Source organism: Aptenodytes forsteri, unplaced genomic scaffold, assembly GCF_000699145.1.
Source record: "Aptenodytes forsteri isolate BGI_AS27 unplaced genomic scaffold, ASM69914v1 Scaffold349, whole genome shotgun sequence".
Classification (NCBI taxonomy): Eukaryota; Metazoa; Chordata; class Aves; order Sphenisciformes; family Spheniscidae; genus Aptenodytes; species Aptenodytes forsteri.
Window position 1 is genome coordinate 1,899,037 of NW_008794452.1, and position 17,295 is coordinate 1,916,331.

At 41.4% G+C, this 17,295-nt stretch overlaps 1 protein-coding gene across 2 annotated transcripts in view; it reads right to left on the minus strand.

The window, feature by feature from the left end:
- Positions 1–17,295, minus strand: part of JMJD1C (jumonji domain containing 1C) — a 114,696-nt gene that overhangs the window by 17,675 nt on the left and 79,726 nt on the right. For both annotated transcript variants that reach the window (XM_019474928.1, XM_019474927.1), the window contains 8 exons: positions 16,572–16,715; positions 16,261–16,453; positions 14,502–16,174; positions 11,242–11,417; positions 8,721–10,930; positions 4,988–5,189; positions 3,036–3,250; positions 1,856–2,008 (listed from right to left, as the gene is read on the minus strand). In XM_019474928.1, the coding sequence (XP_019330473.1) occupies positions 1,856–2,008; positions 3,036–3,250; positions 4,988–5,189; positions 8,721–10,930; positions 11,242–11,417; positions 14,502–16,174; positions 16,261–16,453; positions 16,572–16,715 (4,966 nt within the window). The remainder of the gene's footprint in view (positions 1–1,855; positions 2,009–3,035; positions 3,251–4,987; positions 5,190–8,720; positions 10,931–11,241; positions 11,418–14,501; positions 16,175–16,260; positions 16,454–16,571; positions 16,716–17,295) is intronic.

The following is a 17,295-nucleotide window of genomic DNA, read 5'->3' on the forward strand; positions in this document are numbered from 1 at the left end:
CACCAAATGTTCCTTTCAGATAAATATTAGATTTGTTAGCTATTTTGTAGTTTTTGTAACTCCTAAAACATTGAAATATATAACTGGACACAAACATAAATCAAATCAAAAACCAAAACAGCATGTATCTACTTAAAGTATTTTATCACTGAAACGCTACAACATGGCATTCCACTTGATGGTGCCATGAACTGTCTGAAGGTAACAATGGATGCACATTCATTCATTCATTCATGCAGTAAAGTAATAAGAGAAGTCATTGATAAATATCTGAATATGGACTATTTAAACCTCTAACATTCCTGCTGAAGCAGGGGGAAACCAGTGTATTCTCCATTACATTTAGCAACTGTAAAAACAAGTACTGGTTCCAGGAAAAATGGTGTAATATAAAGTGCTATTATATAGAGATGGGTGGGTGGTTCTGAACTTTGTAAGAGAGTGCCAAAGGAGAGAGATAGTTCACATGAATCCTACAGCATCATTAGAAATAAAGCTACAGAGAAGGAAGCTATCATACTTCTGCTTTTGCATGTAATATTGTCATGAACAGCAAGGAGAAAGTCTTCCCTGTTGGAAGACTGAAAAGAAGCCTGCTTCTGTATACTCCTTTTTTAAGCTTTGAAGACATTTTACTAAAATTTTCCTGGCTGATTAACACACACACTATAAAAAGCCTCTGACTGCATGTTCCCACTAGGGTAAATAATGTTCGGCGTGTATCCCAAGCCACGTCAGATGGATGTACACACATGTGCACACACAGACTTCAGCCAGTTAAGAGCTGCTGAAGCAGCCTCCAGCATTAAAGCATTAACGACTGTTCTCAGTGTTGGAAAACACCAACATTAGTTCCCTAGAAACTTCAGGCTTTGATGGAAGTCTCTGGGAACATCCTATAACCGCAGCGTAGGAGGCTCTCACTGCGTGGATGAGTCTCTCCATTTATTAAAGACTTGCCATCTAACAGTTAAACTTTATTTTACTAACATTTCACATCTGTGACATTCTGCTGCTATGACAAACATGGAAATGCTTTTCAAAACAGCATTATACTTGAGTCAGTTCCTGGTGCAATGTTTGACCACAGGACTGTGCCAAGGCACAATGCCTGCCACCCAGGGGAAGGCAGCCCTTTCCAACAAGCAGCCTGAGCACCAGTGTCACAGCCCAGGGCTGAATGACCAGATCAATCTTCCAAGCCATTCTTCCTTTCAATTGCAACCAGGCTGGGTCACTCAGAAATCACAGGTTTGCAAGTCAGGCCTGTTATACCTCACTACAGACTAAACTAGACATTTCCATTAAAGCACAGGAATTAGATTAAACTGAGTATGCGTGTAGGCTGCTGGATTGTGAAACCTCTGTTAACACTCATTTAAAATACTATGTGAAGTATTTCTCTCCATCTCTTTAATAATAAAAAAGTAGGCTGTTAAGTCAATATGACAAACCATGTACTTCTGAAGGGAGGACTCCAGAAAGCACTCAAATCAAGGCAAGTCTTCACAGAAATGAGTTACCATAAAGCAGGGAGGTGTAACGGAGTGCCAGTCTCACAGCTGAAGAACAAGATTTAACCTTGAGGGGCAAGGCACAAGCAATCCAAGACAATCCACACAAAAAGACTGAAAAGCGGACAAAGACCTAAAATAGCCCCCACAGCAGTTGCTTTCTGAATGACTGATTCTACATCTACCAACAAAAAAGGAGGCGAAAAAGATCTAAGAGAAACCAAAACACACAAGCAGTAATTTAATACTTTACAGAAAGGCAGATACACTGGTGGATCAACAGCTCTACAACAAATGAGAATAAACAGCATATACAATACTCTAGTTCATAAAGAACTGACCTCTAGAACTTTTTCTCTCCTTTGCCTTGTAACAATCTAGGCAGACCACAAATCCACATTTTTGGCAGACCCAATGAATGTTAAATAATGTGGCTTCACATGCATCACACATCTCACGGACTCCTCTCACTGCTCTCTTCCATGCAATTTTGGCTGAAATACAAAATAAGCAGAATAAAAGGACTGAAATTTAAATGCAAAGCACAGAATGAATGGTCTTTGTAGATGAAGCATTCGTAATTTTCCCCTCAAGATGCAACTGGATGTAGAGGGAGGAAAGTGATCCTTCATAAACAGACCATCAACATCTACCCCCTTAGTTGCATTACGCAGCATCCCCATCAATGCTACTATCAATACACTATAAAGAAATTAAAGCATCCAAAAACCACAGACTAAAGTAATACAGAAAGAATATTCCTGCTCAACATGAGTGGGTTGCAAGTACGAAGAAGAATTTCTTTAACATATACTTTGAACCCCATGCAATGAAGAGAGCTGGGTTTTTCACCTGACTGCCTGTGGGACGTGTTTAATCTCAAGGGCAGCCAAACTGGTGAGTCGGATGGTTAAAACTGGCAGGATGGGAGGGAGATGCCTGTCCTGGCGACCTGGCTAGTACTTCTGCTTTCTGCCCCACCTCCTCCTCATATTGCCTGGAATTAGCAGAGCCACCAGCCCGTTTTAAAGCCTGTGCCCACCTGCTGTAGGTCAGAAGGACAGACTAACTGTGGCTTTGGTAGGGAGGAGGCAACGGTGTTAGCACATGCTCTGTGGGGCCCAGGCCGTCACATTATTCTCCTTTGTTTTGGGAAGGAGACATGTCAGAAACACAATGTCTGTTGGCAGGAGTCAGTACCTGGCTTGCTGTGGGCCTTGGCTTGGAGCTGGCTGCTCTGGCCAGAGAGCTGGAGGCCAAGCTGGGAACCGAGGTTGCTTCAACCCCAACAGCAGCCTGGCCCTGGCCCAGCACAGCCACCAGCACAGGGAGGGGGAATGGGCTGGCTTACTGAGGAAGGTCCCTGCCCCTTGCCGACATACACTCTTACAAAAGAGCCTAGGAAAATCCAATGTGACAGTCCAGTGAAGTGAGGTACTCGAAAGGAAGCAACGGGTCATGACAAATGCAAACACTCAAGTAAAACTGCACAACACTTAAGAGCATTTGAGATTGCCTTACCATCTTTTTTCACCCAGGACATGGCTGTTTTCTCAGATGTTACTAACTGACAAAATTTATCACCTATGATATCTAGAATGTATTTAGAAGTTTCTAGGTCCAGTTCATCATCTTCATAGTTTTCATGTGTCCATAAACTCAGTGCTTCATCATCATATTGATCAGGAGAGGAGAAACCATCTATCCTAACCACTCCGTTCTTACTAAAAGATAACCTAAAAATGAAAACAGATAGTTTAACTGCCTATATCATTATATCCTGTGACTTACAGTTTACTTGCTAATTTACCTTACTGCTTATGTCTTAACAACAACTAAGTTTTCTTTACCTTCTTCAGCATCCTGCCATATTTTTAATTTAAAAATAAATCCTACTGCCAAAAATGGTTTTAAAACAAACAGTAAGGAAGCATGAAAACTAAAACTAACTTTTTAGGCACTTTTTGCATTCAGTGTAATCATCATTCGCTCTCTGTAACATTACTGCTTTAAAATTGCAGACAGGAAAATACTTTTATCCCCCCCCGAAGTTTGGTTCCACCTATTCCTCACCTTTGATTTTCGGAGGGTGTGTGACAGCAATCATACAGTCTGACTCGTATTTTATAGAACTTTCTATCCTACTGCTCTTATACTCAGAACAGGAGTTCGAATACTATATTCAAGTCTATCTAGGCAGAACAAATCACTAATACAAGGTAACATTTTTGCATCCGCTGATTTCTGACCTTTAAAATAACTAAAGGCTTCCCCGTTATCCTACCCGATACCGTTCCACTAACCCTGCCTGTATGTAGCCTATTTTTAAGCAGTAACAATTAATTATTCCAACTTGCATAATACAGGATAATTCATTACACATATGCGATTATTATAATAGTTAAGGAATCTTACAGCAAAGCCAGTAAAATAGTCCTGAATTCACAACTAAGTACCAAAAACGATACTCAGATGTGTATTTAATGAACAAGAAGAAATGATGAATTTTCCGTTACAATGACTTCCAACAGCAGTGCAAACTTCATTTACAATTCAAGCCCTACTATCTAAACACAATGAAAATAATTAAACTGCTGTAAAATTTACCACAATATATTCAAAACATTCCGATTTTTAAATTACATAACTGTTTTTTAAAATGTTGGCAAAACTTTATCACTGACGTTTTCTCCTTTATACAGGAGGAAAAAACCAAAACTCTCACATTGCCACATTAGGAAGCAAATACTCTTACGCAGAAGGTATTCCAAGTCCAACCTTGGAATGATTCTTGTTGGACTACCAAGTCTTGTAACTAAAGTTTCATTATAAAAAATTAAACCCAATCTAGGGAACAATTTTCTGTCCAAAACAAGTTGGATATATACTGACAACACAGTCCACGTGCAAATTAAAGCCGTTTTGTTCTGTCTCAATAGCTGTTCTGCCTGCACCACGTACGCTACGCTGCATCCTGGGAAATTTTCTTCCCGACTTGTGAGTTTTCCCTGATTGGCCATTAATTGTGAAAAAGGAGGTCACAACTCCTCTGTCCTCAGAAAACTCCCAGAAAACCCTGAGCAACTTTCCCACCGTATACTGGCATAAGAACAATTATGAATTAGTGCAACTCTGCGGTTGTACAGCTTGTCCAGAATAACTGAAGCTTGCCTTTTGAAAATCCCACTTCAAATGTCAGACACCTGTGTAATGGTGATGTGCTGTATTTTCTGCTTGCCTAAGGTACACTGGGCAGCTGTTCTGATGTCTTTGCTATAAAGCTTTAAACAGCAATGAAGTCAATCCACAAAAGAAGACACAGAAATGTAAATAGTGTTAAATTAGACAGTGTCTTTTATCAAGCAGACTGACTGAGCCAGAAAAATCAGACAAGCTTTCAAGCATGCAAGTCCTTTGTCAGTATTATTTTTAAAAGTTAAAACACCACATTATCAGGAAATAGCTGTACTTACCGCCGAAAGTAGTAAAATCTACAAAATACTGGTGAGTGAGTTGGTTCTTCTCCTTTCTTACTTCTTATTAACCTACATTCTCTGCATTTTTGCAAATTTGGTCCTATTTCAGAGCAAGAATCATCCTGCAAAAAGGACTCTCCCGTTTGCTTCAGCTTCTTTACTTTGCGCCAATCTTTTAACACTGAGCGAGGTATACCAGCTGCAAAAGTAAGGAGAGTTTCAGATGAGGTACTGGCAGCCCTTATTCGCAGAACCCAGTCAGACCAGTCAGCATTCAACATTTATGAAGTACGTTTGTTACCTGCATAACATTATTTCATTATTACTTCCATTTGTCCGCCTGTCAGCACCAAAGTTTAAAAAGCATAGCTACCAATTAGACTGACGCAGGCAGGAGCACAGTTAACTACCTGCTGAGCTACCAGGAATACCTAGGACACTGTATTTTCTCTTATATTAGGTGTATCGTTCACCAAATATTCCACTAAAACCATCTTCAGAATCTCCTTCTTACAAAAGAAGCAAAGAAATACAATACCCCAAGAAAGAGAGGTTTGAATTCTGTTTCAAGTGAAGATGTATGCAAAAAAGGCAACAATTTAATGAATGAAAGCAGAGCTTAAAAAAAAAAATCCTACTTCTTCAAGATTTGTTTTTGCTGAGGGTTACAGGTATGATTACAGAAGAGCAGCTAAGTTCAGATGAGTTACATGTGAATATAATGTAAAATATCCGGCATAAGGAAGAACAGAATCCATTTACTCTGTCAAGTTTGTTAGCTTTGCAAGGCTAAGCAGTATAATTCTATTTTCGATATGAAAGTCAGCAGACCCAACACCGAGTAACACAAGGAGCAAATCTATTGAGTAATATATGCAATTTTCACATAGACATTTTGAAACTGAACCATGTTGTTGTTTTAACCAGGCTTTCATTTTAATGACTTTTAAAAGCGGTACCAGTTTTATCTGCATAGATACAAGTGTCTGTCATTTCATCTACCACTACTCTCGAAAGTTCATGTCCTGTAGACAGGGATCTGATGTAGAATGACCTCCCTATCATTATAGGGAGGTCAGGGTGCTAACTTTGGACTTGGTACCTGGGTTCAGACCTGTATTTTGCCAGAGATGACTCGTGCAAACTTCGCAAGTGACAGACTGCCTATGCCTCAGTTCATGGCCTACAAAATGCTCTTCCCAACTCATCCGAGGAGTATCATGGTAACTGGATTAAAACTTGAGAGTAGAAAAGGCCAAAGTACAGGTTTGCTAGTTCAAAACAATGTTTTCTGCCTTGGAACCAGAGATCCTGGGAGTCATCTGGGAGCTGCTAGACCTCAAGCTCTGTGGGCAGGAACTTGGAAGACCCCCAATGCCTGCAGGACTGTAAAATGCCTTGCTTTGCAGGAGGGAGCCTTGCAGCCTGGAGCTCTGAGCACGCTGGCTAGCACAGAGCTAGCTCCCAGGGCTTTCTGAAACGGCACTGGGACAAAGCAGTTTTCAAGCCTGGCAGTATCCAGATACCACCCATGTTGCGAAACTGCCACTGAGCCCCCGATCCTGAAGCACGGTTATCTTCAGCTGCCTACAGGGAGCCCAGGCAGCCGTCCCATGGGGACCTGTGCTTTCCTGAAAGTTCCTCAAGGTTGATTGTTTTTGTATAGATCTTTGTGGAAAGTCCTTTTCCTAAGAAAACCTCTGACCGGCGGCGCTCTCAGAAATTGTAATGAAGCTCCCCCAAGATAAACTGACAGGAGTATCAGAAACGTTCATCTGTTTAATGGGTCAAGTAGGAGAAACGGACAGAAAGATGCCAGGTCTATTAAGATTTCAAGAGAGGATGGCAAACACAAGAAGCTCCTACCACGCCACAGGCCCAACCTGTTAATGTGCAGGACACAGGCTGTGCGACTCACAACAGAATGTAATACCAACTCCTACCCATTTCCTGACCTAAGTTCCATGAAACAGTTCCATAATGTATTACCATATATCCCTTTCATACTCAGGTACCACTAGCCAAAACAGGAAGTTACTGCCTTCCTGTAACTTAGGTAAGCAATCCCTCTACAACAAACCTACAAAAAGTCTTTTGCAACAATATAAAGGTCATAAAGACCTAACATGTTACACGTATATGTTTACAGTTCACTTTAAGAAGTGAAACCAAGAAAGACTTTATAGGCATGTTCTCCTTGATCTTCCCTTTAGCTTGGAGGGGGGCGGCGGAAGAGTAATACTACTATCACTGGACCCAAACCAGAATACCTCAGACAGACTGCAACACTTCCAGCACCCAGTACAACTTAGGCATCAAATACTCTCAGGTACCAGAAGAGTAACTTTATACACTAGGCAGTGAAAAGCCAGAGAATGTAATTACAAAAATTACTCATTTTCTTACTACCTGTACTTAAAAATTCTTGCGGAAAGTAATTTAATGGTAGACTTTCTCATACTCAACCAGAGCAAAGACAAAAGAATAGTCCTTGGAGAAGAATAAATTGGGATAAAAAAAATAAGGTAAGTTCTTTAAGAAAATCCCTCACGTTGCAGACGAGTTTCTCTTTTCAGCTAAATCTAGTTAAAATCTGCTACATGCTACAGCATTACATTTAAATTGAAAGTTGTATTTCCCTAAATTTCTTTATTCCTTAAACAAGAGGGGTGTTAACACCATGTAATACACATGCTAGTTAGGAGTGTGAAATGACTCTCTCTCAAACCTTTCATTAAATTAACCAAATCGTAAGAGTGGCATCAGGCTCTCAGTGAACTGCCTCTGGCTTCCCAAACCAGAATACCTCAGACAGACTGCAACACTTCCAGCACCCAGTACAACTTAGGCATCAAATACTCTCAGGTACCAGAAGAGTAACTTTATACACTAGGCAGTGAAAAGCCAGAGAATGTAATTACAAAAATTACTCATTTTCTTACTACCTGTACTTAAAAATTCTTGCGGAAAGTAATTTAATGGTAGACTTTCTCATACTCAACCAGAGCAAAGACAAAAGAATAGTCCTTGGAGAAGAATAAATTGGGATAAAAAAAATAAGGTAAGTTCTTTAAGAAAATCCCTCACGTTGCAGACGAGTTTCTCTTTTCAGCTAAATCTAGTTAAAATCTGCTACATGCTACAGCATTACATTTAAATTGAAAGTTGTATTTCCCTAAATTTCTTTATTCCTTAAACAAGAGGGGTGTTAACACCATGTAATACACATGCTAGTTAGGAGTGTGAAATGACTCTCTCTCAAACCTTTCATTAAATTAACCAAATCGTAAGGAGTGGCATCGGCTCTCAAGGAACTGCCTCTGGCTTCCTGATCAAAGGATGAATTAAAGTTCAACAATAGAGAATCTCTCCCTCCAGTAGTGCCCTAAAAATAAATGCATTAGATCTTTTAAAAAATACTTCTCTCTCAATACAAGTGGCACAACTATATGCACCAGTCTGTTGAATTCTGATGGACAGCATAAACCAGTTTGTTTACTGCTCATTTTTAGGCCAAGAACCAGTCTGTTAACACATATATACAAAATGCTGAATTTCTTAAACCAGGATATTTCAAATGGCCTCAAGACAGATAAATCTGGACCTACTCATTTACACAAGCATACTTTTTAACTGTTTTCCCAGCTATCGTGCGTGACAAACCCTCCAGGATTAACACCGTTGGACTTCACATTAGTCTGTCTCTTCCAAATCAGATTAATATACTCACTGCTGTTACAGCCGCTCTGTAACTTCAGCTTGCTTTTTTCTTTGGCACTCCTGCTAAGAACACCATTCGGTTTTACTTCTTCCTCTGTATCACCCTTTTTTTTCTGCAAATCATTTTGTTTCTTTTTGTAAGTGGGCTTGGGCTGCCGTTTAGTCCTTTGCTCTGACTTGCTCTCACTTTCATCAGAGTCTCCGCTTTCAGAGCCAGAATCGTAAGTTCGTTTTGCCTTTCTCCTAGGGTGCTTATCTTCCTTCACAAACTTATCTGCCAAGACTTTACTATCTATGTTATTTTGCAAATCATTTGATGTAGAAGCTATTAAATTGACAGTACATGGCTTAATAATTTCTGAAACACTGTTCCCTGAATTCTCTTTTTTATTAGTGTTTTTATCTTCCTCCGAATGTCTTGTTAGCCAAGCCTTTTTCAGTTTAGTGTGGTAGTTTGGCTGACTCGTCTGGGAAGTTTGCCCACTGCCTACAGAGTTCGCTTTGTTTATTGTATTACAGACGATAGCACTGTCTAGGGAGAGAGAGGTTGAAAATGTCTGATTTTTCACAGAGTTGGACTCGGTCTCACTGGTGTTACTACTTTTAAACTGAGCTGCAGCCAAGGCTGCCTTGTGCTTTTTCAAATGGACAAAGTCGGTGGAGGTGGAGAATCCCGAGCTGGGCTGAGCAGCACTGCCTGTCTTGCCAGCAGCGGGTGTAACCGGAGCTGGAGTGCTGACCTTGCATTCCTGGGCCTGCGCCATTGCCTGACTTGCTGCTCTCGAGGCAGTACACTCCAGCGGCGCGCAGGCCAAGACCGCGTTCGATAAGGAGTAAGTCACTTCTGAACTAGCCCAGCTTGACACGCTGGTAGTTGTTGCTGCTGATGCAGTGACATCCGTTTTGGTACTGCAGATCATAGTTGTGGTAGGGGTGACAGCACGAGGAATGCTGCCTTGCGAGACAGCTGGAAATTTCTTTTCATACTGTGTGCGAGCACTGTCTGAGTTCATATTTGGCAGAATGATTCTTCCAGTCTCCCTGGCTTCCGCTGTTTTCAGGCAATCTGCTTGATTTGTCACAGCTGAAGATCTCTCACTAACTCGATCTTTGGAAGCAGACTGCATTACTGGTACGCTATCGTATTTCGTGCTAGAAGGAGGACGCACAATAACAGATGCTGTAGCGGACTGTGACTTTCCACTCATTCTTTCAACATGCCAATCCACTTTTTCGTTATTTGGAGCATTATTAGACTTCCATATTTCTGATAAATTCTGTTCAGAAGTGCCCTTGTAAACAGTCTGAGCTTCCTTAGGCTCAGGTACTAAAGTTGGTGGTTTCTGCAACTCCTGTATTTTGCCACCGCCAGCATTAACGGGTTGAACGGGGGTTAGAGTCGGAGGTGAAAGGCTGCTATAGCTGCTTTCCTTCTTCTCCAGGTTCTGGTGCACAGGGGGGTGAAACACAGGGGCTCTATGCAAGGCAGGCATACTCCGGAGTGTATTTGAAGACGAGACTGACAACTGAGTAGGGCTCCTGCTGTCACTTCTAAAAGAATTTACAGAGTGAGACTGCACTGACTGTGAAAGCTGCTCGGGTATCTTGCTCGCAGAGCCTTCGCTCTCTGGTTGGTGCTTAATTAAAGGTGGAGGTTTTGAAAGAGAAGAAATGTAAGAGGGGAGAGACTGAGGACTAGCTGCTGTTGAAGGACAGTTAGTTTGTTTATCAACATATGCACTTGAAGCTTCCTTTGACGGGTATGATCTTGGCGGTTCATTTACTACACTGTTAGACAAGGTGGTGAAATAGTTACTCTGCGGCAAACTCTGCGGAACCGAATGCTTCATTTTATACAGTTCTGACACAGAGCGTTCGGCGTCTTTGTCATATTTTACTGAATGGCTTTTGGGACTTGAAGATAAGGACGTTACCCTGGAATAGTTTTCTCTCTCTCCCTCCAGTGCCTTTATTTTAGCTGTAAAAGGAGCAACTTCAATACTTTCTTGGAGTATCCGTCTGTGTTCTTCTTTGTATTTGCTCAGTCGCTCCCCAGTCTCCTGTGGTGGCCTTGGCAGCTGGTTCAACATTGGATCTGCAAAATGTCTGTGCATATGGCTCTCCTTTGTTGTCTGCGTTCTGCTTTGCTCTAGCTCCGTCTTTACTGGTGCAGTTGTAACAGAACGTAAAGGTTCAATAAACGCTTTCCTCTCCAGCTCTCTGAAAAAGGTTAAGCAGACACAGGTTAGTCTGAACGTAGCACAACATCCTAAACGGAAGACCTTTCTGCCCATGCTCCGACAAAGTTATCTATTAACACAAAATAAACTTTTCTTTGTATTAGGTACAATTTTCAAAAGTCTTCAGATGACTCAGGAACTCAAGTACCATTCCAAGTCAACAGGGCAGAGTCTGTTTTGCAGCACAATGACAAGCTTTCCTCTATCACAGACACCCACGTTTACATATAAATTAAAGGAAACTAGCTGCTGAAATGTACCCTCTTACACAGAGTTAAACAGCAAACTTACTCTTTGTGATGCTCTACGACGATACTTTTGGACAACGGCGGGCTGGAATGCGTTGTCAGTTTGAGAGGCCGAAGGGGATCTGCACTGGACGGTCGCACAGGAATGTGACTCAGTAAACCAAGGCTGTCAGCTGAGGTCACTGGGGTGGGCTGGTGTAACCACGGGCTAGGAGTATTCTGTTAACACCAACCAAAACAAAAAAAATAAAATCAGATTTCAAAATCATCATGGGACCACAAGAGTTACTGTATCAAGTCCTACCAATGATCAGAGTGAAGTAATGTATTTCAGCATCAAATCATACACAGTAAATAAAATTTAACATTTTAAGTCACTTTTTGATCAACTGGAACATCTGATTGTACTTCCCCTGAACTTGCAGCATACAAAATAGTTTACACATTTCAAAAGCATTCTTAGAACCGTTTAATTTTCAAGTGTTCAGCATGAATAGTTAATTCTAGAACAGCATCTCAAGCTCATCAAAATTAGCAAACCAATGATAGCCTGACAGCACTTAACTTCAGTTACCAGTAAACAGACCATTAGCTCTTCAATGAATTGCAAGAAGTATTTCTTTCAAAAGACAAATACGTTTAGTAATTCTGGAAAACAATTTCATCTCCAGCTTTATAAAAAAAATCTCAATATAAGGGATAGAAATATCTCTTTCCTGGATGGTTCCTCTCCTCCCCCTAACCAAATGATTAAGTATGATAATCCTAATTAATCTGCTTTATTTTGTCAGGCATTTTTATTTGGCATAATTTCATCAGCAGCACACTATTAAAACCATAAACGCCTGCCATACTCTGCAGCGTGGGACACGCAGAGTATGCATCATTTTGTGCTGTGTACCTAAGTACTCAAAAGGTAGGCAATACCAACCTCCTCGTTTACACATACCCTGATAGTTTTAATTTATGAAACTGTTTTTTAATTGACTACTTGGGTAAGTTTCTGTTTTCATATCTTCTCTGAAACTCGTGTAACAACTCTGCAGAAAAGACCAAGAGCAGCTCTCAGTCTCTCTCTCCTTTCCCTCTCTCCTCTGAGATCTGCTTACGAGAAACACGCACAGAGGAGTGGAAAGGCAGGGCACCCTGTTGAAGTGGTGCTCAAGTGCTAGGGACAAGCCAAGAAGGGACTGGGACAAGAGTGAGCAGAGCTCTCATGAGCACCCCAAAGCCCCTCGGTGCTGCTCCACCCCTAACTCCTGGCACTGCCCAGAACTTCTTCCCCTTGTCCACTCCTCACCAGTCCATCCCTCTCCTTCTCCCCAGTCTTGGTGACTCCCAGCTGAGAACTGCTGCAGCAGAAGGGGAGCCAAGAGCTCTCATGACACATGCACGCAGCACAGAATAGATCTGCAGGTGCTACAACTTTGAAGTTCTGATTTCTATACTTCTGAATATTTAAAGCAACCACTTGGGTTTGCACTAACAGTTTTAGTGCACACGTTGCCTAAGCCAGGAGTTCCCACGCTGTGGTGAGTTCCCATGAATAGCCTGTAAGCTGTATTAAAATATTATGCAAAAAAGGCCCGTCACCTTCTCCCTAGAGGAGCTGGGGAACGTCTGCTTGAGCACCAAGCATTGCCCAAACAGCTTCGTGACTCCACCTGCAACCATCTACGGCCCAGCCCAAAGACGGGAGCTGCCACAGCCACCTGCGGACGTAGGAAAAGGTGGTCTTGGGGGCACGCTTCCTTCAGCACACAGACATGGCTCAGCCCTGAGCCGAGGGTGGCTGCTGCTGTTACAGCTGAAACACAGATCCCTTTCTGCGATCATGGCATCCATGCAAACCCAACTTTGGAAACGCCCATTCTGGGTTTCTAAGATGTATTTAAAAAAGGCCTCCAGTGTGAGAGCCAGAAGACAAGTCACCACAAGACAATTGCCACATATCAACATAATTAAAAAGCTACGTGCCTCAGTATGCAGGGCTACATACTTCAGGCAGCTAAAGTGAAAACAGGGTCTATCATAAGTTCTTCAAAATGGACTTCAGCATGGGGTGGAGCAGGCAGCAACATGAAAAGATAAATCCACCTATAGTTTCCTCTTAGGCTTTTCTTCTCTGCTGCATTTGACTTTATCACATTTTAGATCAAACTGACTTCGTGTTACAAGACCAGCTCAAACTGACTGTTTGGGAAAGACTTAGCCACAATGGTTTGGCTTTTCTCAAGAATGAGGCTGAGGAAGAATAGCTTTCCCCATGATGAAAAAGAAAAATATCTCTATAACCATTCAGAAACTCCAAGCTCTGACGCAAAGGCTTACAATTTGGCAGACGGACCACTGTCAGCGACATGCCTTTTGTGGTCCCTGTGAAAATCTGCCCAAATTAGGCCAAGTTGTAAGCCTCTAAAAATCAATATGCACATGCTCAGTGGAGGTTTGATTGAAGCTGGCAGTAAAGCTCTCCAAAGTTTCTGTCTGCGCTACACATGCTTCATCTTACACTGTTCCTCTAAGGTGCCTGCAATGAGCATGCCGCATCCCAAGCCTGCAGGAGCTGAGAAAACTTTTCCTGTAATTGCCACGTCTGCCAGCAGCACTGGGTGCTAGGCTGAAAAACACAAACCATTCCTTCTGAGACTTCAGTGGTTATATGCAGCATATAGACAGAGGAATCACCCTGACTTGAATACAGAGGAGTAGAAAGCAGATGGGAAGGCAGGGATGTGTGTCAACAGGAACAGAAGGGGAGAAAAAGATATGCCAATAGGGGGTACACAGATAGGTGTAAAGACAAGAGAAATGGGTGTACAGTGCAAGAAAGATTTATAAATGCTAGAGTATTTCTCTTCAGAACTTCCGACTGGATTTAGGACTCCTTCTGTCTCAGCCTTTCTCCATTATTTAGCAAGCATACATGAAATTCCACTATGAAGACGATTGTCCTACCTCTCCTAGTATTTAACTTACCTAATAGTTTTCATAGTCTGAGGTAGCAAATATGCAGCCAGTGGACTCGAGGTCCCAAACCAGCTGGTCGACCTCACTTGGTCATAAACTAAAAACAAGTAATACTTAGGAAATCAAGGTCTGGAAGAACTCCCTACTCACGTCCACTGTGAGACAGAGGTTACTACTGGATTTCCATTCCTAGTTAGTTCTGTGCCTACTCAAAAAACCCACCATCAATACACACTCACTGCGATACAAACTACCAAGTCTGTACCTAGAAAACCACTACTGGGAGACACCAGCCCCGGCTAAATACATCATTAAGAAACGAGCACAACTTACCCTTCTTAAGGAAGCCTCTGCGTTAACAGGAGTTTCTGGGTGGACCCATTTGGAGGAGGGCAGACCGAGTCCTGAGTAAGCATGTGTTCCATTTGGATACTGCCAAATAATTGGATAAAGCCCTAGCTGATTATAGGAAGCAGAAGGATGAGCTTGTCCAAGAAGATGTGGAGACTGGTGTTGTAACATCTGTTGCTGCTGCTGGTGTGCTAATGCCAAATGGCTTAAGCTGCTAGCATGAGCAGTCTCTAGTCGCGGATGGCCACCCAGCAAGGAGGCAGCAGGCACTCCGGGTAACACTGCAGGAAGTAGATGAGGGTGATGAACAGAATGGTGAGATGCGGTACTAAGGGGGTGAGTGTTAATAGCGGACAAGGGAGCCTGAGCTGAAGACCCAGCTAGCAGATGGGATGAACCAGTTAATGCAGGATGATGAGCGTTTGGATTTAAACAGGTTCGGTGGGATGAGGAATGCAGAGGATAATTATGCTGATGCAAATAAGGTGAAATGTGATTAGTTCCTGTTTCTTGTCCAATCAGAGTGGGGTCCCTGTACACCGTGAAATGTTCGTTCTTGTCAATGATAAGAGGACTTTTAGTAGCTTCTAGAGCACTAACTCTAGCTGGAACCGGATGAAAACTAGACCTAGGCAAATCATGATCAGTTTTATTGGCAGACCTTGTTAATCCAGTAGCATGGCTGTTTTGGGAACTAACCTTAGACTTCACAGTATCAGAAGATTGGGTGAATTTAGGCTTAACATCAGGTGACTTTGTTTTAGGATGATCAACTGAAGCACTAGGTTTTGACTTCACAGAATCGGGGACTGGACTTTGTTTATGCAGTTTACTCTCTTCTGCTAGAGAAGCTACATTTAATGAAGATATAAACGAGCCATACTGCACTTTTTCTTTTTCAGGATTTAAGTGTTCATTCTGAGATAACGTTTTTACAACCCCAGGTTGTATCAAATCCACTTTGTTAACAACACTGCTAACCCAACTTTGGTCAGCCTCCTGTTTTCTTGCTACAAGGAAATTTGCATTTGCAAACTGCTGTTTTAAATCGCTGCTGTGAGATTCTGTTTTCTGAACCGTTTGCAAACCAAAGGTACTTGCAGCATTATCCTGGCTCTCCTTTTCAGAGTTGTTTTCATTAGTAATGCCAACAACACATTTCGGAGTAGGAGGTCTGGATACAAATTGCTCATTTTTTAATTCTGCAGTATGTTTTTCTGCATTGCACTCTTGAACATGTGGATCCTTGGCATTCTGCTCATAAGGTGTTGGTTGCTCTGCTGCATGGAGTGAAGATTTTTCCTGCTGATCTAAGAAGGATGACTTCAGTCTTTCTGTCTCTTCGTGGTTTTTATCCTCCTGTATTTCATCCCATGGAGACCGTCTATCTGTTAGTGTCTGTTCTACTCCCTCCATAGTTTGGGATTTTCCTTCTTCTCCATTTATCTTTGAAGTATTCTTACTTTTTAACTCATTTTCCGAATTTTGCTCTGAGGACGAATCTGTTAATCTTTTATTTGAAATTTCTGAGTCACTGCTCTCAGAGTAATCTGAGATATTGTCTGTCCGCAGTCTCTTCATATTTAATTTTTTTTCATCCTCTTCAGGTTTTCTTCTTTTACTAAGGAAGTGTTTATTTTTGTTTTTGGGGTTTTCTGTAAAAGATAAAAATATGTATCACATTTTCAGTCTAATATGGTTTTAAGAAGCTCTCCCTCCCTTTCCAATAACTTGCTTTTACCTCCTCGACCTATATAATCATATCTTTCTTCTTTCATCTTCTCTTCATCAGGCATGCTGCTATCAGAGCCTTTCCTCTTATTTGGCCGAGTATTCCTCTGTTGCTGGTGCTGGTGAGAATTCTGTTTTGGTGCTGCGGTTTGGGAATTCATTGCTGGTCTGGGACTATTTGCTTGCGCACGCGTATAATGACCCTGAAAATAATTTTGTGATTAATGGACTTAAGTGCAATTTTAATTAGCAACTTTAAATATGTATTTTTAATATTCACAATATACAAAAATACTTAGGTAAAAAGATAAATGTATCTACGTGGACTGTGTTGCTGTTCTGGTTGGAACGAGACCGTCGGCGTGAAGTGATGCCAATATTTTCACCTTTCAACAAAGAGTGAACAACATCATCTAGAAAGGTCATCTGAACCATAGAAGGATCAACATTCTGAGGTTCTAACACCTGGTTTATTAAAAAAAAGAAAAAATAATAATCAGATGTTCAGACACTGCCCAATCTGTATTTTCTGTATCAGTGTTCACCAGTCTATTTTGTGTGCTAAAGACTAATCAGAGAAGAGCCTACTTAATCCTGACAAACAGAACTGACATATGACTCCCAACAAAGGCTGGGAATAGAGTCAAACCAAAACAAATGTGTCTTTACACATCACTGTAAAAATAACTTTTTTTTTTAAAGAAAAAGTACCCCACCACCACCACTTCCTTCCCCTTCAATGACCTGCCAATTTGAAATTAGAAGACACTGAGCTCTTCATAGAGTAACCCTTAAGTAGCAATTACAATATACAAATATTTTGTAAAATTTATTTAATATAGTATAAAATATACTGCAGAAGCACATTACAATATTGTTCCTAACAGAAGCAAAACCGCTGAAAGAAAGGAACCGATATGACTGGAGAGAAGAACTCTAAGACTGGCCAAGTGTCACTAGTGAGGGATGATATTTCAGAAAGAAGGAAATGGTAACTACATCTTTAATCAAGGTGTCACAAAATTAAAAAAAAAAAAAAAAAAAA